A 26,504-nucleotide genomic window follows, 5' to 3' on the forward strand; every position below is an offset into this window, starting at 1 on the left:
GCATCAGATCCCATTACAGATGGTTGTGAGCCACCATGTGGTTGCTGGGAATTGAACTCAGGACCTCTGGAAGAACAGTCATTGCTCTTAACCACTGAGCCATCTCTCCAGCCCCAATATATTGATATTTTAAATAGTTCCATCAGTTCAGCTATAGTTGCAAACACACATACACACAGGTATATATACACATTCATATTTGTGACTCTCAAAGTTTTGTGGGAGTAGCCTTTTTATTGTGTATTTTTGTGGGGAGAGTAATTTGTTTGTTTTAAATAGGATTTTGTTATGTAGCTCAGGCTGGCATTAAATTTTTGATCTCCTTGCCTCAGGCCTCTGAGAGTTGGAATTAGAGCCACATATCACCACAACTGGTCAAACCCTATGACTCTCTCCCATTGACATACATAAGATTTTATTTTAATTAAGTTTGTGTGTGTGTGTGTGTGTGTGTGTGTGTGTGTGTGTATGGGGGTGGTAATGTGTAGCAGGTGCCCTCAGAGGTCAAAGGCGTTACATCATTCCCCAACCTCTGGAGCTGAAGTTACAAGGGGTTGTGAGCTGTCTGACTTGGGTGCTAGGAAACAAACTGTTGAGCCATCTCTCCAGTCTTGACATGGTGTGCTTAGCAAGCATGTGTCAGGGCATATTCTTTTGAAGTGCTTCTAGTGACACAAAAGTGATCTTATTTGTGATACAAGGTTGTGTTTACTAAAAGCAAGGCCTTACAGGTTAAACTGTGTCCTTCAACACTCAGATGTTGAAATTCAGTCAACATCTTTAGTACCTCAGATTTTAATGGATTTTAATGGAAAGTGGGCTCTTAAGAAGTGATTAAAGTTATTAAGATAGTTCCTGATCTAATATGACTAGTGTCCTTATAAAAATGGGACATTTTGGACACAGAGACATGTATAGGATGGGAAAATATCAGGAGACATAGGGGAAAACAGCCATATACAAGCCAAGAAGATGCCTAGAATGAAGTCCTTGATAGCTTTCAGAAGAAACCAATCCTGTTGACACTGTAAAACTGCCAGAATCAATTGCTGTCATTTAAACATCCAAGTCTATGATATTTTGTCATGGCAGTAGAAGAAAGTTAGACAAACTATTTTCCTAAAGTATAACTAAGACGTTACATATAGAATCTGTGGCAAATGTCCTAGAACATGTCTCTCTAAGCCTCCATCCAGTACTGGACCTTACAGGCAGCTGAAATCTTATATCTATAAACTGGAAACAGGGTAGTGTGCAGATACCACCGAAGCATCCCTGCTAAGTGCTCTCTCTCGTCAATCCCTGGATAAGCTCACTAGCTAGGCATGGTGGTACATACCTATAATCGTATAATAAGGGGACTGAGGTGTAAGAGGATTGCATGTTCCAGACAAGACTGGAGCATACGGTAATACTGTCTCAAAAAATAAGCCAATTAAAAAAAACATTTTTACTACACTGGTTATTGTAGTAGAACTGGCAGGTGGGGAGACATGCTGGGTTTTTTTTTAGATAATTCTTTCATAGAAAACCAGATTTATTTCTGATCACTTATGAAGTTAGAATAATTCTAAAAATATTTCTTTTAAATACCATCTGCTTGTAGATTTAAATATCGGCACTATCATCGCATGAACTTACAAGGACTTAGTGCAGAGAAGCTTTACTGGCATGGCTAGTGGTAAGTGAATAATACTATGGGTAGGGATTAAACTTCCACTCCTCACCCTCTTGTCCCAGTCTATCCCAGGGGACTACTGCTAATCAGAAGCTACAGTAAACTGGGCCAGTGACAATCTGATGACAGTGTTCTTGCAGACATGCCACCTCAGGCTGCTGCTTATTTTCCCTTTCAGCTTTGACCTTCACATCTTTAGTTGCCATTTAGTCTAGGCTCCGGCCCACAGTTACCTGGCAACAGCCAGGTATGTCTGACTCACTATAAAAGGGGCTGCTTGCCCCCTCCTCACTCTCTTGTCTTCTTGCTCTTGTTCTGTCCTCTTGCTCCTTCCCCTTCCCATTCCCCTCCCTCTTCTCTCTCACGTGCTCATGGCAGGCCTCTACTCCTCTATTCTCTCTTCCTCTCCCCCTCTTTGCCTTTCTCTTCCTCTACTCCTTCAACTTCCCTACCTACTGAATAAACTCTCTTCTATACTATACCATCATGTGGCTGGTCCCTTACAGGGAAGGCATGCCTCAGCATGGGCCCGCAGAGGCACCCCTTACCCCCACACCTCCACCAAACATAAAATGCACACCTTTGATTCGTTCTTCAGCAGCATGGAGCTATATCAATAGCAACCCAATGCTCTAACCACATACTTTCTTCTATTTCTCTTTTAGACTACGGTTGTCTTTTATGTTGCTAATTCCTGATCTCCTGGTGTGGTGTGGTGTGGGATATGTGTGTGTGTGTGTGTGTGTGTGTGTGTGTTTAGAATAAGTAGAATTAAGGAATTTGGGGCTGGAGAGATGGCTCAGCGGTTAAAAGCACTGATTGCTCTTCCAGAGGTCCTGAGTTCAATTCCCAGTAACCACATGGTGGCTCACAACCATCTGTAATGGGATCTGATGCCCTCTTCTGGTGTGTCTGAAGACAGCTACAGTGTCCTCACATACATTAAATGAATAATATTTTTAAAAGGGGATTTAGGAAAAGTCAGTAAGAAAACTTTTAGTATTACTTCCTATAAACACTGTCTTTAACTTACTTGTACCCTGTCATTCTCCTGTGCTGCAGCCTTGCATATAAGATATTCTACAAAGTAGGGTGAGAGAACGGTGCCAAGCCCACACAATTTCTTAAAGGTGCAGAGAAACTCTATCAAACCCAACCACATGACCCACTCACGCAGAGATGGTCTTCTCTCGAGGTTCTGGAGGAAGTCCTACTGTCAGGTGTTTCTGGTAGGACAGAAGGTCTGTGCAGGCCTAGGCAGAGGTAGCAAAGCTTACCCTTTTCCAAAAGAAACCTTCAGATTTGTAAACATTTTTCTTGTCAGCCCACAAAACTTCATCCCCCTTAACTTACAGCCGCACACCAAGCTCTCCTTCTCATGAAACATGATCAGAAGATTTCCAGGGAGAAATCAGGAGGCACTTCCACCTTCTAGAAGGCAGCGACTTTCAGCTCAGTGTAAACTCACTAAGATCTCAAACTCTTCTGGCTTACAACACCTTTATAGTCTGTAGTTGTTGTGGTTCAGTAATTGTCACTCACAAATAAAAGGCTAACTGAATACCAGAAACTTTATAGATGTGCTAAAAAAAAAAAAAACAAAACCCTAGAAGTTGTGATTGCTTTAAACAACAACAACATAGGAAAATCAAGCTTTTCTCCCCGTGTAGTGCAAAGGATCGAACCCAGGATCCCAGGAATGCAGTACCCTACCACTGAGCTATACTCCCAGCACGTAGTAACTTTAAAAGTGCACCCCCATTTAGATTATGTATAAACCCAAGAACTTATTAGTACCTCATCAAGTGCCTCCACTTTCTTCCGTAAGATCCCAGAGATATATCGGATCAGACCCCAGTGCCGAATTTCACCAACTTTGACATACAGTTCACTAAGAAGCTCTCTGACAGTAGCACCCCCTTCTTCATACAATTCAGTGTTCCAGTCAGGTCCTCTGGGATTTTAAAGATAGAAGTATATTAATTATGAGAAAAATATTTTCTCTTAGTATTATAATGGATATGCTTGTTGTAATCTCCTTTAGTAGAAAACTATTTAGTAAAAAAACTCTTAAGAGCTGTAATTAAGAGTTAATTTTGAGCCTGGCGTGGTGGTGCACGCCTTTAATCCCAGCACTTGGGAGGCAGAGGCAGGTGGATTTCTGAGTTTAAGGCCAGCCTGGTCTACAGAGTGAGTTCCAGGACAGCCAGGGCTACACAGAGAAACTCTGTCTTGAAAGAAAAAAACAAAACAAAACAAAAAAAAGGTCAATCTTGAAATCTAAATGTCCAGATACAAATTTTGTAATTTAGCTTTTAAACAATGTGTTCTTTTACCTATATCTCAAGCTTCAACACGGTTGAAATTATAAACAGGTTTAACTACTCCAAATTGTGAAGGCATATTGCATTTTAAGAACTAAATGGTATTAGAATTTGTGTTGAAAGGATCCAGATACATGACTGGTAGGAATTACTGTTACACAAACCAACCTAGAGATGAAGAAACTTATCTGAAATCTGGAATTTATTATATGACAAATGTAGATAATTTATTAAATGATGTTAAAAGCATCAAGTAGCTATCTGAAAAAAAATAGGCCTATGCCTGACAGTCTAATTGTAATGACATATAAATATTAAAGTGCTAAAAAATACGTGGGAAAACTAGCTCATAATGTTGGAAGGAAGGGGATTTTCTAAGTATGAAACATCACCAGAAGCCATAAAGAGTAGTGCAATACATTTATATAAATAAAACAATACAGAGGTATTACTGAAAAGAACTAAGCAAAGTGTAGGACAAATTATAAATAATAAATATTTTAAATTCCTCCATCAATTCTGCTAAAAAGATAAAGAACTCCAACAGATAAAGACAAAAGAAAATTGAGCAGAGTAAACATCAGTACGCATGGATGTAGGAATCAACCAGCAGTTCCTACCAGTTACCAGTTAACCATTCAGTTCAATATTTCTACTCTTGGTTATGTATCCAAGAAAAAATGAAAACATGGTTGTGTTAACTTGTACACAGATATTTACACCAGTATTAGTCACAAAAGCTGAAAAATAACCCCCCCCAAGTGCCCATCAGGTGATGAATAAAGAAACTGTGTTCCCGCCATACAAGTAGTATCTGACAGCAGTGAACTGAAGTTTTGACATATGCTTCAACCTGGAGACAAACCTTGAAAATACGAGCCAGGGATGACCCTTGACGGATTCTCCTGCCTTCCAACTCTCAAGTGCCAACATTACAGACATGTACCACTAAGCCTGTGTAAAATATTTTGCTCTGCCAATCAATTCAAGTTGTGGTTTAACTGTAAGATACATTCTTTCCATATGTGTGAAAGAATGTTGGTTAAGAGGTTATTTACTATAAACAGTTTGTTATAGTGATTACAAAATGCCCAAATGTCCATCATTAGGAAAATGGCCAAATAAATTATGATATACTTAAATAATACATTTTAACATATCTATTAAGAAAATAAAAGGCTGGGCATGGTAGCACATGTTTTTAATCCCAGCACTGGGAGGCAGAGGCAGACAGATCTCTGTGAGTTCAAGGCCAGCCTGGTCTGCAGAACTAGTTCTAAGAGAGCCAGGGCTAAGAAAGGTCTTGAAAACAAACAACCCCAAAAAAGAAAGAAAGAGAGAGAGAGAGAGAGAGAGAGAGAGAGAGAGAGAGAGAGAGAGAGAGAGAGAGAGAAGAGAGAGAGAAGAGAAGAGAAGAGAAGAGAAGAGAAGAGAAGAGAAGAGAAGAGAAGAGAAGAGAAGAGAAGAGAAGAGGCAAGGCAGGTACTGATGCTCCTACAAGCATAAATCAATAAAATATCCTACAGACATGCCTACAGGCAAATCTGATGAAAGTGTTTTCTCAACTGAGGTTCCTTTCCTTTCTCAGGTAACTCTAGCTCAGGTTAAGTTGACACAAATAAAGAGACAAAAGACAGCACATGCCTCCTGCCTTTGAAGGAGGCAGAAAATTAATGCCCTTGAAGTGATAAGGTCCCACTCTTAAGCTATGGGAAAGAGACAACCAAACAGTCCCAGACAGCTGTGGCCGGCTTGTAAAAATGCACTGGTCACTGATAACAAAATGAGTCATTTCATCCCAGGTCAAAAAGGTCCTTTTCCAGATGTATGGTCCCTCCTTGTCTGAAGAGATATTATTGGCTTTCAAGGGTAGCATTGCTTTCCCCCTCACACAATCATGTAACGCCAAGGCTTGAAAGCCCCAGCGTATGCATCTCCTGTATATAAATCCTGAGCCCCTAGACCTGGGTGTTACATTCCTAATCTGCAGAGCAGGGAAGGTTGTGTCCAAGTTCGGACTTGGAATAAAGACTTTTGAGTATTTGCCTCAGTGTCCTGATCTCTGGAGCTCTCCTGTGTTTCTGGAAAACTGGGCCTAACACAAACACCAAACCAACCAACCAAAAACAGCAGGACACCATGTATGCTTGTGACTAGGGTAAAAGACGGACTAAGTCTAAAAAAAAAAAAAAAAAAAAAAAAAAAAAAAAAAAAAGGGGGACTAAGTAATTTCTGCTGCTAAGTTAGTTTTAGTTTTAAATACAGTTTTCACCTTGTCTTCTCTTATGACACTCTTAAGAGCCCCTTGTCATCATGCTGTGAGGATCTGAAGATATTAGAGATATAGTAATGGGACTGGAGTTAACAGCCTGTATCTACTCTTGAGTACATGAGTGAGCAAACCTTGGCTATCTTCATTCATGAATCAGTGTCTGACAAAAACCAAATGAGAGACCTTGGGCAAGAACTGCCTCGTCAAGACCACTCAATCCAAGAACTGTTAAAGTTGTACGTTCTTATTATGTTATCCTCCTGCTCAAGCCACTGGATGTTAAGGTGACTTTTTAAAAATGAATCAATAGGTAACTGGAATATATATGTAGTGATCTTTAAGATATACAGTATTGGTGATAAAGAGTATAGAACAATCTATTATTATGCTAACTTTGGGCACATAGAGCTACAAATATCCACATATATATCTATATTTACATATACATGTATAGAGTGTACCTAGGAGAATACACAAACAAAAATAACGTTGCCCATGAAAAATCTGGGTATTCAGAAACAGGTAGGGAAAATATTTGACCTTTTCACTATATATTTTGAAAATTAGGCTCTGGAGACAAGGCTCAGTAGTTAAGAGCATGTATTGCCCTCACAGAGAATAGGGGTTCAGTTTTTCACATCCACATAATGGCTCACAACCATCCAGAATTCCAGTTCCAGGAGATATGATGCCTTCTTCTGACTTCTGCAAGCACCAGGTATGCACATGCATACATGCATGCATTCAGGCAAAAACTCATATAATCATTCACATAAAATAACGTAAATCCAAAAAAGTTGAACTGTCAGAATTATTATCTATTCAAATATCAACTTTAAAAAACATGAAATAAGAAGTGCCTAAAAAGTCAAATGGGTACAAAATGAGCAATTGCAAGTTTTAAAAAGTAAAGGCTACTTATATAGGCTCAAAGTGTATCTATCTTCACAAGATGTTTTTAATTGCAAAGGGTAACACAATTGCTTTTTCATGAAGTAAACTGGAAGGTACTTCCTTAAATAAAGGACCAACTCAAGTGATCAAAATCAACACCATCAGCAGTAACACTAGCAGTGCTTCCACAGAAAGGAACTTAAGTAGCAGGCCTGCAAAAAATAAAAATGCATCACTCGAATCTACTTAGGGACGAATGTCCCAAACCCAAAACTTAGGGTCATTTAGAAACAAATGGTCCTAGTTATTTTAATTTTGGAACTGTTCCAAATCAGTGAAGACACTGGACACATGAGAACTAAATAAAACACATAATTTAAGATTTTGTTTTTACAATTCATACAAATAGATGATAGCATTGCTTAAATTTTCTGATTTGAGGATTACAGGTTTTAGAAAATAGAGCCTGAATGAATATTTAGGAGTTAATGGGGATCACATCTATGGAGGGGCAGGGGAGAGGAGGAGAAGGGAGAGAAGGATGGGGAGAGGAAGAGAGAGAGAATAGAGCAGAGTGACAAGTGAAGAGAAGAGAGAGGAGAAAGAAGAACCAGAGATGGACAGAGATACAGAGAGAAGCTGAATGGAAACATTTGCGGGATCTGAATAAAGGATATCCAAATATCTTGTTCTATCTATATTTACAACTTTCCTCTAACTCTGAAATTATCAAAATAAGTTTAAGATGTGAAAAGGGTTTGGTGATATCTCATAATCTATTATCTGCTTATTATTAGAAACCAGACATGGCACCATGGGAGTGACTGATGAAGTAGGTTTTAATGGTGGAGAGAATTCTAGCAAGTAGTGACTGGGTATGCAAAGAATTTTGGCTCAAGTTCTGTCCCCCAGAAGAGCATAAGGCAAGGGAACTCTCAGAGGGAGCAGGGAGTTGGGGACATTAGATGATATCCCTCAGCAGCCTTGGAGCAGATCTGGCTGGCTATTTCTGAGAGAAAAAATTCATGGCTCACACCTTAGTTATTGCTAACAAGTAAGGTGGGAGAGGGTGGTGTATAAAAACCAGGACAGCCCAACATGACTGAAAATCTGACTTTTGGAGGTTATTTTTATTTTATTTTATTTTATTTTATTTTATTTTATTTTTTTACTGTTTATTTGACATGGGGTCTGGCTATATTGCTCAGGCTGGCTTTTAACTTGAAATATTCCTGCCTCAACCTCCTAAGTACTGCGATTAGAGATAAATGCCAAAGTACCTGGTTAGTAATTCTTTTGTATTTGCAACTAGCTTAATATGGGACTATTACTGTCTTAATTAAGTACAACTTCATGACTTTAGGATGCATGGCTTTTAAATCATATCTTGACTTGTCAAACTCAGTCTTTACAACAGTCAGATTTGCTTAACAGTTGTTGAAGCTTAGCAATGGGAAAATGTAAGAACCAAGGCCTCAGGGGGTAGCTCCACATAGATGATTTGCCTTGCATGAACAAGTCCTCAGTTTGATCCTGAGCACTGTAAAAACAGTATGTGGAGTTTCAGATAATAGGAATATTTTTGTGTTTTTACTTTCTCATTAAATAATGTTAGGTTAAAAAAAAAAACGGCACAGGCTTTGGAGTTCTTCACTAAAACAAACATCAAACCAAACCAAATCAATAATGCTTTTCATCTGATCTATTTCCCTAGCTGTGTGACCTTAACTAAATTGATCCACCTTTCCAAACTGATTTCTACATTTATAATAAATGTAGGTACTGAATCTCTCATTTAAAAAGCCCCTCTTTTTTTGTATTTTTTTTTCTGTGCTAGGAGCTAAACCCAGGGCCTTGTACTTTCTACTAAGTAACCCCCCTCATCAAAATACAAGGACTGAATAAGGGTGTTCGTTCATTTGTCCAAAATACTTACACGTAGCAGGCACTGAAGCTTAAATAAATAAAAGAAAGTCCCTGAACTCAAGGTGTTTCATGTTGAGGGGTGAGATAAATGCATGAAAATAGCAAAACAATACAGCAACAGTCACGTGTACTATGGTAGATGGCTGCCTAAGGAACCAGCGGCTCAGAAAGGGACAGGTTTCAAGCTAGCTTCTTTAAGGCTATGTCAGAACCTGTCAATCAGCCGGAAGAAGGAAGACAAGAAGGTCCCCACAGATAGAATAAATTTTAATCATTCTACTCTGCTTATGCAAAAGGTTTACAGGTTTTAGAAAATAGAGCCTGAATGAATATTTAGGAGTTAATGGGGATCACATCTATGGAGGGGCAGGGGAGAGGAGGAGAAGGGGGAGAAGGGGGAGAAGGGGGAGAAGGGGGAGAAGGGGGAGAAGGGGGAGAAGGGGGAGAAGGGGGAGAAGGGAGAGCATAGATGTGAGAAATGGCATGGTATTGCTACACCCCAAATTGCAGGACAACAGGATGGTGGAAGAGGGGTCCAGAAGCAGGCAGGAACTTTATCATAGAGGCTCCTGTATGCTACACTAACTCTTAAGCTTTTTTGCTTTTGATTAAGAGAAACAAATAGGAGAATTTTCAACAGGCAATGAACTTGTTAAAATGAGCACATTAAAAAGACCAGTGTGCAGATTTGTATTTTTAATTTTTAAAATTTCCATTTAGGATTCCTTTGTGCTTTCTACTTCTTTACTGGGACTTCACTGTATTTTTTTTTTTCATTTGTTTCTGGGGTATCTATAATTATTTGTTGAAGCACTTTGATAGTCCCTCTACAAGCTTTCTTGTTTAATCCTAGCATCTGCCTTATCTCCGCTGCCTCTATCAATTCCTTTTGCACATTCAAGATGAGGAATTCCTGCTTCTTGGTGACAATCAATTTTCCCTGGTATCCTGTACTCTGTATAATATGTTAGAATAATGTAGAACTTACTAACCCCATCCCAGAAGGCCTTTTCTGATGATGTACCACTAGGGGAAAAGGATGCTGCCTTATTATTGCTTCTGGAGATGAACTGTGGCTTCCCCATTCAGCTTGCCCTTGATATGCAGGAGTGTCCTATCACTGCTGAAAGAGGGTGAAGCTCCCCATGAGGCTTTTTCCTATATCACCCTAGAGAGGGAAAGGGTCACTCAGTTTCCATTCCCGGTGTGGCCTCTGACCCTGCTGACCCTCACTCAGTACAGCAGATACCAGGACACTGTTCTATTACTTTTTCCTTCTCGCAACCCAGTTATTAGATGAATGGTTTAGCCTCTGCTGTTGCCATAATCTGGTACATCGTTACAGACCCCAAAGCACTAGGGACAACTAATCATGGAACGAAATCCCCAAATAAAAAAAGAGCAATTTTATATAGCTAAAATAATCAACAATAAAATTCAGGATATTATTTAGAGGATTTTTAAACCCTTAACCCTTGAATAATAAATAGCTCAGGAGAGCTATGTATCTACCATAGTACAAAACTATATTAAACATGAGTAGAAACATGATCATTCAGTAGAAGAAAATACAAACTGTTAAATTCTTTGTTGTACCCTCCTTACTATCAACAAAATATTTTTCTGAACTATGTTAAAACTGAGTTTGAAACAGAAAAAAAAAAACCCAGTAAAATGAAGACAAGTTAGGATAGAGTTTGTTCAGCAGTTACAAGCATTTGGCTGCTCTTCCAGGGGACCAGGGTTCAGATCCCAGCACCAACATGGTGGCTCACTGCCATCTATAACGTCAGTTCCGGGAGATTTGGCACTCGCTTCTGGCCTTGGAGTGCATAGACATACATGCAAGCAAAACACGTATATACATAATAAAACAATTAAAAAATATAAGTACTAAAATAAGCAATTGAGCTTTAAATACACTCTTTTGTTAAGCTGATTATCCCAGGTATTTGTTATAGTATAGAAAGCTTACTAACATGTTATACTTCCTCACAATATGTACCTTAAAGTATATCAATAATATCCACCACTTACTTCATTGTATACAGCATGTAGAGTATATCAGCTTGCTCCTGTAAGCTTGAGGTCTCCTTCAACTGTGAAACTAATGACTGGAAGTCCACTTCCCCAGACTGGTCCCTAGGAAGATGCACTTCTACATGAACAGAAGGAACCTTTGGAATAAGCAATGATGAAAAGAAACTAGGTTAACAGTGCTTAAGTAGATGACGCCCTAAAATGAGTTATCTTTCCACCTGGAAACCTTTTCTATAAGAATTTTCTAAATGCTCCCCAGATATGCTAGTGCACAACTGTAACCCTAGCATTTGGGAGGCCACGGCAATAGGATCAGGATTTCCAGGACATCCTCATCTACATAGTAACTTTAAGGCCAGTCTGGGTTACCTATGACTCTGCTTCAATTTTTCTCCCCAAAACTGTTGATGAAAAGCAAGGCCAAAACAACAAAACCAACAAGCCCTATGATAGAGCTAAGTAGTTTTCTCAAAGCCCAACAAGAAAACCTTGCCTACTTAAAGAGTAACCTTTAAAAGACATGCATTTCATTTGATACTGTTTTGTTTAACACCAGAAATCATACTGGCTAGTTTTATTATGTCCAATAAAAATGACAGAGTTTTACAAAAAGCTTACAGAAATATGTGCACAGTTACCTGGCTATCTTGTGGAGACTCAGGGGAGTCAAGTAAGTTGAGTGAAGGGCGAGAAGGCTGAAATAACTTTGTAGGAAGATACATGTGAACATCTGCAAGAAGTTGACATTTATAGGAAAAGTTGAGATATGTAGGAAAGTAATAAAACCCATCCATCGTTGACAGCAGCAAGAAGGTAACACATGGGTCACTTCTTTACAGAAGAAAAATGATGAGAACTTCCTTCACCGACTTCAAAAAAATGTAAGATATTAAATAATTTTAAAATAATCAGTGAATATTTCTATAATTTTGAAAGAATCTTAATTGTAGCATCAACTAGACATGAGATGTTATGTTTACTAATATGATCACTATCAAAAAGATGCTATCACTGATATTTTCATATAATAAAACACATAGACAAAGAACTCTGTTACATTTTACTTTTTCTGGGCTTTCCTAGGCGAATATTTGATTTGTAGAGGTTGGAACTGGATGAATCTATCTAGGGAATGCAAAACAAGTAGTGGCTGGTGAACTTTGAGATGTTCCAAAGATGTTTTACTTACATAGTTACAATACTTACCATGACCTCCAAGGAGAGAGCTGCATGTCATTTTCACCATTTTATACAGAGACTACTCAGAGCTCAAATGACTAGCCAAACAAGTAAATAACACGTCTGGAAATTAAATTCTGGTTTTCTAATTCACAAGTGATAAATGCAACTTAATGAACTTAAAGTTCATGTCCTTGCATAAACCCTTTCTATACGGAACATAACCAATGGGTACACTAAGCTCTTCCCTATTCTCAATGTTAAACAGTACCCTTGTGCTCACTTTTAGTATCTGGTTAGTAACGGTCAATGAAGATTTAGGTAGCAAGAACATGCATCTCAATCATTCTCATCCTTATATAATGTAACATTAAAGTCATGTAGGTGTGGCCAAGGAGCCCTTCTCTCCCTCCACATGTAGCAACCATAGAAATACTGAACAAGTTTAGGAACCATGGCTACTATTCAAATATACAGAAGGTGTCCTCCTCTGAAAACACTACTAAAGGAAGGTACTGGTCATGGAGAGGACTGTGGCAATACTGAGAAGAATGAGTTTTCTATCTGAGACAGCATGCCTAGAACAGCTGGGTGCACAATTATAGTGGGCATAAAGGGAGAACTAGTTATAGCTTAAAGAAAGTCTCTGTGTCGGTCTCTCCTGTTTTGTAGTAGTCTAATGATGCTTTCTCTTGAAACAAAGAAGTAATTATTCCAGATTCTTCCACATCTTACTTCTATATGAAAATTGAATATACTCTGCTGTTCTGTGTCGTGCTGTTTTCCTGGTTACACCAGATTATGTGACAATATCCATATCAAGACTCTATCTAATTCCTTGACTTCATAAGCATTTGAGTGCCTACAAAATTCTAGGTGCTGCCCAAGAGGCCAGGAACAAAGCAGTGAATAATCTCAACTTCCTGCTTATGATGTAATCAACATTCTGCCCCCATCTTGGGCTTCATGCCACCTTGTGTCTGACACTAGGGACTAATGGCATTCATTACTCACTCTGTATATGCAGCTCCTTGGCCTTGGCCACCAAGGACATTAAGTCGCAAGTTGTTTGCACAGCAGCTCGGAACCGATCTAGCCCTCCCTTCCGTGAGGTAGGAGCTAGTTTAGGATGGGGAAAAGTGTGTGCCAAAAGGCGGTCTAAATAACGGGCAACTTCATCACCACAGCGAGCTGCAAGGTTAGTCGGGAAAGGGGAAGAGACAAAAAAAGGAACATTTTAGTTATTTCAAAATCTAGCCCAGCAGTCAGAACGACTGGCTCTTGTACCTAAAACACTGTCAGAAGTACTCTGTTCTTAGCTCATGGAGGAAAAAGAGCTTGCGATCATTATACAACCTCACAGGTTGAGATTTAGAGGTTATGGCCATTTACTGGGAACCACCTGCTCTTCAATTGTTCTCGGCAGGAAAAGTTACTGAAAGCTAAAAGCAGTATGAGTTTGTTCCAGAACAAGCAGAGCAAGTATTTCATTATTTCTGTGTGACAACAGTGGTGGCAGAAGGGGGACAACAGTGGTGAAGGAGCAGGACAGGCCCCCTCAAGTCCCACAAGTAGAAGAAATTTTGGTGAAGGCCAGGAAAGGGCAAAAATCTTCCACCAAATACTGAGTTAGTTGTAAACAGAATGTACAAACAATAGTTCTAATCACTAGCCAAAAAGCATCTTTATATGCTATTGGTGAAATAGGACTATCGACCACAAACTGCCTTTTAGTCAATATTTATTTGCTTATTTATTCACCAAATATGTGTTGTTACTATGGAACAGGCAGTGTCCAAGGCACTGAGAATTGTTATAGAAAGTATATATCTTCTGTATTCTCTTGGACTCACTCTCTTACAGGTATACATCTTGTATACTCTTACAGGTATATATCTTACAAGGATCTCCAGCCCCATGGCTTCATGAAGCCAAGGAAAGCTATGAATAAGGCCTGATATAAAATTCTGAACTTACTCAAAATATGAGGTTTTTTTCTGTAACTCTATTGTATAATTCTTGAGCATGAACTTCGTAGATAATGACATCATGTCACCCTGTCCAAAGGCTGGACCCACATAGAATCATCTCTGAATTCAGATAATGGAAATGTCATAGTTTATGAGCATCCGTAATGTTATAGTTAGAGAAACATAGTGCTGGGATCAGTACCAAAGTCACGCATCATCAGGTTCTGGGCAATCTCCAGTGACCTCTGCAGAAGTCCCTCAGTGATCTGATGTGACTAATGGAAACTAGCAGAGCTGCATAACTGGAACTCATATTCAATGGCATCCCAGTGACAGGTATCTTAATCTTGAATATAATCCAAATACTTGAGTAAAGAGATATCAGTTCCATTTAATTTTAAAAATGGTTTATTAAAAAAAAAAGAAACACTAAGCAAACAAAGAGGGATATATAGTAAATGTTGAGTGCAAATAAAAAAACGTAGTACTTAGTACTTCTAATGTGTTGGCTTTTATTATATATGAGATTATGTTGTTAGTATCTTAAGATAGATGCTAACATTCAAATACCCAGACAACAAAAACAGGTCCACCAAAATTTAGATAGTTAGAAGAATCATTCTCTTATTGACCATCCTCTTATGGGGATTCAAACAATGTAATTCTTGTCTTGCATAGGTCAGTACTTTGACACCACAGTCAGTGTTTCTCAGTCATTTTAAATACATGCTATCAGAGTGCTTTCTCATGGCATTATGTTCATATCCTTAGCACTTATTAAATACACATTATTTGTCTAGTGTGTCACATAAAGCAACAGGCATTCTGACTAGACTTTTTCAAACTATACAGACCTCACAACTACCAATATATGCCTCTAATGATACATAAAATATAAATCCTTAATTATGAGAAACTTTAAAATAACTCTAATCAAATTTCATATTTACTTATTCTTTTTTATTTATTTTTTATTTTTTGTTTTTTCAAGACGGGGTTTCTCTGTGTAGCCCTGGCTGTCCTGGAACTCACTCTGTAGACCAGGCTGGCCTCAAACTCAGAAATCCTCCTGCCTCTGCCTCCTGAGTGCTAGGATTAAAGGCGTGCGCCACCATGCCCAGCCATATTTACTTATTCTTAATACCAAAAGTAATATATACAAATGCATGTATGTTTGTATGCATATATGTATGATATTTTCAACTGCACAACTGATTTAATAAATTTTACTCACCATTGTTTCTTTCATATCAAATCATCAGCTACTACAAAGAAAGAAGCCCTCCCTAATCTTAGTAAGGCATATTCTAACCCCACACGCCATAATCACAGTCACCACAGAGTTATTAGACCAGAAACCAAAGAGAAGTAGAGGGAAGAAAAATGAAAAGTGAAGCCAAACAACAGTAGAAATCTCGATGTATGAAAGAGGAGTGAGGATGATCCACATGAGATGGCTGCAAGCCTGAATTTTAACAATGAAGCTAAACAGTCATCTGTATTACTGTCTGGCCATCCAGCACTGTTTAAAGCCTCCTTACCATTACTTGTTGAATCATAGCTATCCATCCAGTTGCCAGAGTCCAGATCATCATCATAGTCTTCATCATAATCTTCACTGTACAGCTTACCCTCAGGTCCAGGGTCCATGAAGCTTAAGTGTGTGCAGCAAGATGTTGTCAAAAACTCTGACAATTTACCTGTTTGGATCCTTACAATTACAGGGTACACAGAAGAAAGAAATTTAGAGAATATCTTTTTTAAAGTAACACAATTTTAGCAGTATAGCTCAATTAGTAAAGTACATGCCTAGCATGAACAAAACCCTTTGCTCAACTCCAAAAAATTAAACAGATGAACAAATAAGCCACACTTGTAAATAAAGGAATGCTAAGCATATTTTAAGCATGTTGGGGAGATTTTAAAAGGAAGGCCAGAAATTAAAGTTTACAATCCTCCAACAGATTATTTCTATGTTCTTCCATTGCTGTACACTATGTTGAATGTCTGCTAAAAACCTGTATTAGCTATTAGAGACATAGATGGGGAATGAGGATAAATCACACAAATCTATAACATCATTTTAAAAATACTATCGGGCTGGAGAGACTGCTAAGTGGTTAAGAGCACTGCTCTTCCAAAGGCCCTGGGTTTCATTCCCAGTAACCATATAATAGCTTAGAACTGTCTCTAACTCCAATGTGAAGGGATCTGATACCGTATGCTGGCCTCTGTAGGTACCAGGCACACACACAATGCACAGACATACTTGCAGGCAAAACTCCCATACACATAGAAGAAAAATAACAAGAAATTTCAAAAAGTTTTAAAAATACTATCAAAGGACCATTTTGGACATAAGAGACAGTTTCTGAAAATTGTATACATTGTAATAAATTAAGTTGAGCCATATCAGTTTCTACTTAATAAGCCAATTCCAAAACTCCAAATGAAGTTAGTACTACTAATTTTCTTTTTTGTCTGTTTTTGAGACAGGGTTTCTCTGTGTAGCCCGGGCTCTCCTGGAACTTACTTGCTAGACCAGGCTGGCTTTGAACTCAGAGATCTGCCTAGTGGTATTAATTTTCTAAGGAAGCCAGCTTAAAGGGGCTACCAATGGCCAGACCTTGGATAATTTGAAAAATAAAAGAAATAATGACAAGAATGGGCCAAGACATGTTGAATAAAATAAGAATCCAAAGAATATATTAATCATAAGCCACAAAATAAGATAATTTTTCTATATAAGAATTCTAATTCTAGATGTACACAAAGTGATAGAAACACTGTCAAATGAACCTTGGTTTATATATATGTATGCATGCAGACAAATTTCTAGAAGACTATTTTATAACTTAGTAATAAGTCTTGCATGCAAGAATCAATGGAAGCCAGCACCATTTGCTCAAAGACTTTTAAGAAAAGGTATAGGAGCCGGGCGTGGTGGCGCACGCCTTTAATCCCAGCACTTTGGAGGTAGAGGCAGGTGGATTTCTGAGTTCAAGGCCAGCCTGGTCTACAAAGTGAGTTCCAGGACAGCCAGGACTATACAGAGAAACCCTGTCTCAAAAAAGCAAAACAGAAAAAAAAAAAAAAGAAAAGAAAAGGTATAGGGCAGCGAGCTGTGCACAGACAGCCTGGTCCTGGTCAAACACAGGCCTTGAACCCTGGTGATGCTAAGGGACTGCAGGTGTTCAGCCACACCTCCTGGGACCTGGCTCCTGTTCCGGCTACAGCCTCCCAAAGACCCCCGCCCCCACCAGGCAGAGAAGCATTTGTGGCCATCAGTCATGTAGGCAATGCCCCAAGCTCTTGGTATTCTGTCTGGACTCCACCCCCACAGTTACCTGGCAACAGCCAGGTAGGCCAGGCCCACTATAAAAGGAGCTGTTTGTCCCCTCCTCCCTCTCTTACCCTCTTATTCTCTTGCTCTTACTCTTGCTCCCTTGCTCTCCCTCTCTCTGCCTTCCCTTTGCCCTTCTCTCCATGTGGACATGGCTCACCCCTGCTTCTCTACTCTCTACCCCTCTCTGATTTTCTACAATAAATGCCTTAAAACTATGGACTGCCTCTTTTCATTGGGATCCACCATGCTGGAGCAATGGAGCAGGTCTTCCCCTAACAAGCCATGTATCTAACCTCCCACTGGGAGGCCTCCCTGCACTCCAGTCACAACCCAAGCCACCAATGAGCAAGCCAAGGACTTTCCTCCCTGAGGAACCCAGCCAAAGCTCTCCTCCCTGCCCCTTTTCCCTTCAGGCCCTGGTCTGCCTGTGCCCCCTCCCCTGCTCTGTTCTCAGCTCTTCTGAGACATCCAGCAGTGTCTGTGGTGTCAAAGACTGAGAACCTGAAGTCCCTGGCCTTCTTGCAGCCCAGGGACCCCAGAACCGGCTCTTTTGAGGTACCAGCAGCATCTGTGGTACCTGAGAGTCTGAGCCCAACTCCCTACTCCACTCCGGCAGGTCCACGGGGACCTCAGATTGTGCCTTCCCCACACCTGGAAAGGGGTCCTGTGGCTTCACATAGCCCGACACCTGCCCTGCAGTTTTGTGGGGGTGCCACAGTCAAACTCCCTGAATCCACCTCGTCCAGCAGCCCAAGCCCTGGGCCAGATGTAAGACCCCATTTTTGACCCACAAAAAGGATATGAAGACACTTGGTGAACAGCACTAAAACTGAGATCATATCGTTCATAATGATTAACCCATCTCAAGTGCTTTCAGAAATGATGTCTTGGGAAAGATTGCAGTGAATTCTTATAATTGTATGTGTTGTTTCAGCATCTATTTGGATTTAAATGTAACTTTCTCATATTATAAGTAGGGCTCAAGCATTACTGACAGTTTCTTGTGCTCCATCTCCCCTGGTTCAGAGTATATATATATATATGTCATTTACCTGGCCCCACCAAAATAGCCATCCTGCATTTTTCGGAGTGCTGCCAAGATACTTGAATTCAAGCTGGTTCCATCTTCATCTTTAAAAGGAAAGATTTTTTAAAAAACAATTATTTGTCATTTTATCTTAGAACTAAGGGGAAATATTTCAATTATTTCAAACTAGCATCGTACAGGTACTCTGTGCTTCAATTATTGATGTGAGAATCAACATCACTGTAGAATGGACAAATGGTAAAGATTAAGTTCTTCAAAGGAATTATCTTGTTTATCACAAGTACCCAGCATTATTTACCAAATGTTTATGACACATACTATTGATGAACCAGCCCACCTCCATCTTAGGCTTGAAAGTTATCTTATATTAAAGGTAAACTAGGTTACTTCCTGTTTATAATCAAATCTTTGTTTCTCAAGGATTGGACTATGCCCACCCACCTATAACCTTAACTACAAATGGTTTTGTATTGCCTGTTCCAGGACATTGCAATCATGTCTTTGTTTCAAAAAGTTGTTATGACCATCGTGCAACCTTACCTTTGTTTCAAAAGGCTGTTATGACTACTTTGTTATGCTCTTCCTGTAACCCCGCCTATTAGCCTGTCAAAATCCCCATTTGGAAACCTCCTATCCCTGATAAAAGCCATACCTTGCCCATGTCCAAGGCTGACCTCTTAAACCACACTTTAGGGGGAGGCAGCCTATTCACATGAATACAAAGAGCTTGCTTTAATTAATTGCTTGCTTTCATTAATCTGACCATGATGATATGGGTCAGCGTTTGTTCACCTTGCATCATTAGGATTATCATTATGATAAGTATCTCATAGACGGTATCACTCACAATGAGCCTTGGTGTGTGCAAATGTATATGTGACTGTGTATATATACACTTAAAATCCTTTAGAAGGGCACTAATTACCTCCTTTTTATGAAACTGATGATAATCTTGTGATTTGCCTTTTCCAATTTGTTCTTTCTGACAGCAATCAGGATGCAGAGGCAGGAGGACCATGAGTTCAAGACCATTTATATATAATGAGTTCCACAATAGCCTGAGTATATTGTGAGACTTTGCTTCAAAACACAAAACAAAATAACAAAAACCAATAAAAGCCAGGCATAGTGGTGCACATCTGTAATTTCAGTACTTGAGAGGTGGATATAGGAAGATCAGGAGTTCAAAGCCAACCTTTGCTATATATCACGTTTGATGACAGGGTCTTATACTATATAAGACCCAGTCTCAGAAATCAAACTGGGTCAGTGAGATGGCATAATGGGTAAAAGCACTTGCTGCCAACACTGATAACCTGAGTTTGATCCAGGAACCCACATGATAGAGGGAGAGGCCCAATTTCTGCAAACTGTTCTCTGACTTCCACACAAGAGCTACTACATGCCTGTGTATGTGCACATACAACAAATAAATAAATATATAAATATTTACAAACATCCATATGTAAATCAAGCAAAACAAGAATAAACACATGGAATAAAATAGCTTGATATAGTGGCAAATGCCTGTGATCTCAGCATTTGGGAGGCTATAGCAGGAAGACTGCTATGAGTTCAAATCATCTTAGTGAGATTGTAGCCAGCCTGGGCCATAGAGTAGAATTCTGCATCAAAAGAATTAAAGAGCAAAAGAAAAGAAAGGAAACATCAAACAGAACAAAACAAAATGGCTTTGTATCATCTTTCTTCAATTTTCAATACTACCAATGCAGAATATTATCTCCTCACTTCACATGGTCACTAGTTTTCTTGAATTTAGTGTACTGTGACAACAGAACTATTGTCAACAAATAAAATCTAGTAAATACAACTTGTTTCATGTCATTCTGTGGTCCTCCCTTCTCCCCAGAGGTTGTTGGCCACCAGCCATGAGGACAATCATCTTCAAAGAGAAAGCTCAACTTTATTTGGACTAAATCAAGGGGTATATCAGGTTTTTTTGGAAGGGGGCAGGGTTTTCAGGGTGAGTAAGTTTCATTAGCTAGAGTTTGGGTACTGAAGAATGCCTTGTTTGCCTGGAGAGGCATTCCAAGAATTTCAGGTAGTTGTTGGACAGGTTCTTATTGGGAGAAAGGAAGCTTAAACATGTAATCTCACCAAGACTACACCAATGTTCTGCAGGGAGACAGTGTGGGGGGTTTCAGGTTCCCAGACAAGGTCAGAGAAGGGCAAGCCCAGCTGGTAAAGGAAATCCTCCACTTTTTCGCAGAGCTCAGAGGAGCATCTGAACAAATTGGCAGGGTCTCCCCACATCACTCCTTACTCAAAAACTTTGAAAGCTTCAACCTCTTATGTAACTTCTAATATAACTTGTTTTAAATCTCTCTGCTGATTTTCAAAGTATGTCTTCATAACCTGAGCCTACCTTACTTTGCCAGTTTTGTTCATCATAGTACTCTAATGTGTTCAAGTTGGCCTTGTCACCAGCCTCACACACAGGCTCATTCCTCTCTCCAGGCCTCACTCAAGGCAGCCCCAAACCCAGTTAAGATCTCATTCTTCATTCCTCCTCCTATGTGAAGATTAACAATTTCATGATGGTGGTGCCGCACGCCTTTGATCCCAGCACTTGGGAGGCAGAGGCAGGCAGATTTCCGAGTTCGAGGCCAGCCTGGTCTACAGAGTGAGTTCCAGGACAGCCAGGGTTACACAGAGAAACCCTGTCTCCAAACCACCACCACCACCACCACCACATCAGGTGCTTAACAAAATCAGGGGATCTGATACCTGTTGGGTTTCAGACTCAGGAGAAGGGGCTGGGGTGCATATTTAACATACTAAAGCAGACCTGGCCTTCATGTTCTCCCAGAATCCCTGTTCAAGGCCTGTCCTCTCCCCTGAAGTTTCCAACCCAGGGGCTCAGGTCTTCACTATATACTTCAGACCTTTTGGCCTCTAGCTGCATTTTTCCTTTCTAGTGCTAGTGCACTTTCTCTCTCTGCACCCCATCCCCTTTCTGTTTTCCTGTCTGTGGGGCAACCTCCCTGCCCTCCCCCTGTGAGATCAGCTGCCCCCAATAAACCTGCCTTTATACTTTAATTTGGCTTCAGTCGGCTTATTATCAATGCCCTCTTTTGATCTCTGTGGACACATGCTCCTATATGTACCCTCACGTACATTAAAATAAAATCTTGTGTAAAAAAGAAAAAACAAAAGCAATTCCCAAAACCTAAGTCTCACATCAGCTGAAATTTTTCTTTGGCACAGTGGTAACCTTCAGTGCTTCAGTACTTCCTAATCTACTGTCTTGAATTTGTCTTCTATTATTATTATCCATTAACTTTGCCTTCTAAATTAGACTGTGTACTATTTGAAGACAATTGTGAGAATATATTCGTTATTAAACAGACACTTGTTAATCATCTCAAGTAAGGGAAAAAGACAAAAAGAACAAAGACTACCCTACTTTCTCAGCTCTTTTCTCTTCTATTTTTGAAGCCCTTTTCAGATGCGACCAAAATTCTTCCCAGTCTGTCTGGATTTTAAATGATTCATGATAAATGGTTCTTTTTAATGAAACGGAATTTTATGCACTTTGGCAGTACACGCAGTCCTTTGGAAGCAACAGCAGAGACACAGAAAGAAAGAAACAGCCTCTGTCTTTTAATCCTGCAGGAGCTCAGAACACTAGAGTCTTTCCTTGTGAGGAAGCACCTCTCCCTGACCCCAGTACAAACCGAAAGCCTTTGCACTTTCCCCATGCTAGACCTTCCTGTTTCCCCAAGACAAGCTTCCCGAGGAGAACTTGGGAACTTCCCTAGAAATCTTGATGATCCACTGGGATAAAATAGATGTAGGTGTACTAGTACAGTCTTTAAAAAGAATTGTAGAATACAGTTTTTTGGACAAGTGCCTCAAAAATCATTCTCGAAAGCTATTTATTCTCTCAAAGCTAAATATTCTTAGGTATCCATTTGTTTCATACTTACTGTCTTCACTTCCTGAAACATAAGCTTAAATAGAGCAGAAACCACACCTGCCTATCACCCACTCTGTCCAGAGTTTAGAAAACTGTCTGGCACAGAAGATAAGCTGGTGAGTACTGCTGTAAGAAGTAGCTCTACAGGGGGATACTGAAGAACTACACGTGTGACTTACTTTCCTGCTTCATTCAGCCCTTACCAAGCATGGTGTGCGAGATAGGGAAAGTGATAGTGGGCTGGCCTGTCATCCTCCAGCGGCTACAGAGGTAGGAGAGGTCTGTTCTGAGCATTTCTACTATCATCTGGTTGTCCAGAGCCAGGTAGAACTGTTGCTGGTCTATAAACTGAGAAAGGAAAAAAAAACATCATTCAGGAAGTTTTGCTCTCACAAATATCAAATAATATTTTTCAAAGTTCATTTATTTATGAGGCATACATATCACAGAAAAAAAAAACCCAGTACTCTCAAATTTAGTGGCTAATAATTTCTAAAGTACATGTTGGCCAAAAGTAGGCACAATAGTTTCTGATAATTTTGAAGTGTGTGAGTGCCTAGAAATCTTTTCAAATATATAATTTCATTTAATCCTATAACCACCTAGTGTAGGCAGCTCCTCCTTCCCTCTTCCTTTTCTCCCTAGTTTCTCATTTTGCAGCCTAAGCTGGTTTGAACTCATAACCCCCCTGCTTGAGAATTCCTGAGTCCTGGGTTACAGGCATTCACCACTATTCCCAACTTGCCGTTTTTCTTTTAATATGAAGAATAAGACTCAGAGACAGTATATGAACTAGCACACACATCTCATTAGCAAATTGGAAAAATCAGAAATATGAGTCTAGAGTCACTTCATCATTTTTTAGGTTTGTCTCAGCTGCACTGTTTTAGATATGACAAATAAGGTACTTAAATTTTCCTTTCAGAAAATATTCACTGTGGTGCTAGAGCTAAACCCTGGTCCTAGTGCATGCTTAGCGAATACTCGGCCCTGAGCTCGAGCTTCAGCTCTTGGGTGACACAGAATAGTCCTGTGGAGTTCATAATGACCTTGCTAACCATGTTGCTCAGGTTGGCGGCTCTGAACACAAGTCTCTTGCCTCACCCTCCTAAGTGCTGGGATTACAAGCACGTGGCAACTGAACTTAGATCTATTGTTATGTAGCTAACAAATGTCAGGCCGCCAATATGTATAATTACAGCTTAACAGTCCTGATCGTTTTCTTTAAAGGGCACTGAAGTTTTCTATGCAAATGAAAGGGCTCCTTCCCCACAGGAAAAACTTAATTTAGCACTTAAATAAAATGACTGTGTTTCACTCATAAAGGATAAATACAGTCTTCATTTAACTTCCAAAAATAAGAAAAACTGTGTAAGGACCTGAACATTTAGAAAATCCCAACCACAATTTACCACCCGGGACTACTGTTGGTAATAACAGTCACTTGGCAATTTTCTATGCTGCAAGTTCAATTTGGTTCAATTCAGCAAACACTTATTGAGCCATTTAAGATATGGAAGGCCCTGTGGGACTGTGACTAATCCAATTCTAGCAAATGTTTTGCTTCTGTGGTCTGTGTTCTCTCTCTCTCTCTCTCTCTCTCTCTCTCTCTCTCTCTCTCTCTCTCTCCCCCTCCCTCTCTCTCCCCTCCCCCTCCCTCTCTCTCTCATTTCCATTCATCTCTATGAATTTTACAGCTTATCCCACTCACCTGTGGAGTGAAAGTAAAGATAGTTTTGCGAATGTCATAAAGTTTTGATGTTCCGAGCACACCCATGAGCCTGTAGGGTCGTCCACTGAGTTTCATTCTACTGTTGCATCCTGACACAGAATTGAGAAACGATCAGGGAATTCTGAGTGTACAAATTAAAGCAGTATTTGTTAATACAGATGATACAATGTACATATATGCATAGAGATGCACAACCACCTCATTTCCTTCAGTTTGAGATGTCTTCCTTTTACAGTTTAGCTTTCTAAAATCAGAATCTACCTCGCAATCCATATCTCTGTTAAATACATTGTATACATATATAACTATATATTATATATAAATAGAAAACTACATTAAATATTGTTTAAGGTACAATAACGGAATTGTTCATTCAGTGACATAAATTTTTCCTTCATCAGAGGGGAAAAGTACTTCACATATTGTTCTAAAAATGTTTACCTCCAAGATATGTTGACTATTCTTTCTTGTCACTACTGAGAGAACCCCTACTACATGATTTTGGCTACAATATATTTTTATAAGTACTTGACTTGTTAAGTGCATGGACATGAACCTTCTCACGAACATGTGTAAGTGTATATGCAGGCAAGTGGAACCCTTCAGGTGTCATCCTCAGCAATGTAACTCATCTCCTTTCCAGCATGGGTCTCTCACTGACCAAGAATCCACCAATTAGGCTAGACTTGCTTAACAGTGAGCTGCACCTCACTGTTGGGATCATAAGCACGCATACCATCCCTGACAATTTCATATATATTCAGGGAATCAAAGAAGCCAAGTCCTCATGATTACAAGGCAAGTGTTTTACCTATTAAGCCACACCCCCCCACACACACAAACATTACATTTTCAGAGTTGCTTCAACTTGTAAAGGAACAGACCAGAGAATGCTCAATGCCTTGGCCATATTCCAAGTTCCACTGAATAACTCTTATATTTGCTCTAGGATTAATAGCAAAAGCAGTTTTATTCACGAATTCTTGTTAGTAAGATCTTAAGGATTCTTGTATATGCTGTGTATGTGTGCATGCACACTCATGACACGACCCACATGGAAACCACAGGGCAACCTTTGCCAGCTGGTGCTCAATCCTTTGGGTCTGAGACTGAACTCTCTTAGAGTTTGTAGGATCAAACTCAAGTTATCAGGCTTACGTGGCAAGTGCTTTTACATCATGAGGGCCTTTGATAGTGTTATTTTATCATTTTACCATTTGAAGTGTACAGTTTAGTAACTTCCTTTAAATCCATCACTGTGTAAATGCCACCGCTATTCACCTCTCCAGAACTACTTCATCTCTCCAAACTGAAACTCCACACCCATTAAACACTAAGGTTCCTTCTCTGCCCACTCTCTGACAACAAATTTCTACTTTGCATCTATGAAATTGACTACTCAAAATATCTCATATTGACTAGAATCCTTTTCTTTTATAACTAATTGGTTTATTTCATTCAGCACAGTATCTTCAAAGTTCATACATATAATAGCACATATTAAAGTTTCCCTCCCAGGTCACATATTCCACCCCCTGTATATGCCACCTTTTCTTTTCTTTCTTTTTTTTTAAGATTTATTTATTATTACACATAAGTACACTGTCTTCAGACACGCCAGAAGAGAGTGTCAGATCTCATTATGGGTAGTTGTGAGCCACCATGTGGTTGCTGGGATTTCTGAACTCAGGACCTTTGGAAGAGCAGTCAGTGCTCTTAACCACTGAGCCATCTTGCCAGCAACCTTTGCTTTTCTATTCAATTGTTGATGAACATTGCAGATGTTCACATTTTTTGGCTATTATAAACAATATTGGAGAATAATGTAGAAAATATCTATTCATCTTTCTCATTCCATTCCCTTTTGTGCATATACTTAGAATTCCTGAAATATATACCAGTTCTATGTTTAACTTGAAAAAAGACTTCTTTTTGTTCTATGTATACGCATGTATTGTGAGTCCAGTATCCCTACTGATTTTTTTTTTTAATAATCAAGAGACCGTTTATGTGCGATAATGAGGTACTGCATGCTTCCCTTGGTTTTGTGTTCAAACCTCTCATTACTGTTGCAAGAACATCTTTTTTTAAAAAATATTTTTTATTATGTATTTTCCTCAATTACATTTCCAATGCTCTCCCAAAAGTCCCCCAT

At 39.4% G+C, this 26,504-nt stretch overlaps 1 protein-coding gene across 2 annotated transcripts in view; it reads right to left on the bottom strand.

Annotated features, from left to right (window-relative positions):
- The window catches only part of Phka1 (phosphorylase kinase regulatory subunit alpha 1), a 113,404-nt gene that overhangs the window by 25,118 nt on the left and 61,782 nt on the right, over window positions 1-26,504 (bottom strand). Inside the window, exons 15-23 of one of the 2 annotated variants that reach the window (XM_021152821.2) lie at window positions 24,329-24,438; window positions 22,821-22,965; window positions 18,682-18,760; window positions 15,825-15,994; window positions 13,328-13,504; window positions 11,773-11,864; window positions 11,132-11,271; window positions 3,476-3,632; window positions 2,852-2,931 (exon numbers count right to left, since the gene is read on the bottom strand). In XM_021152821.2, coding sequence (XP_021008480.1) covers window positions 2,852-2,931; window positions 3,476-3,632; window positions 11,132-11,271; window positions 11,773-11,864; window positions 13,328-13,504; window positions 15,825-15,994; window positions 18,682-18,760; window positions 22,821-22,965; window positions 24,329-24,438 — 1,150 coding nt within the window. The remainder of the gene's footprint in view (window positions 1-2,851; window positions 2,932-3,475; window positions 3,633-11,131; window positions 11,272-11,772; window positions 11,865-13,327; window positions 13,505-15,824; window positions 15,995-18,681; window positions 18,761-22,820; window positions 22,966-24,328; window positions 24,439-26,504) is intronic. The other variant, XM_021152825.2, reaches the window with a different exon arrangement.

The sequence above is a fragment of the Mus caroli genome, chromosome X, assembly GCF_900094665.2.
Source record: "Mus caroli chromosome X, CAROLI_EIJ_v1.1, whole genome shotgun sequence".
Classification (NCBI taxonomy): domain Eukaryota; kingdom Metazoa; phylum Chordata; class Mammalia; order Rodentia; family Muridae; genus Mus; species Mus caroli.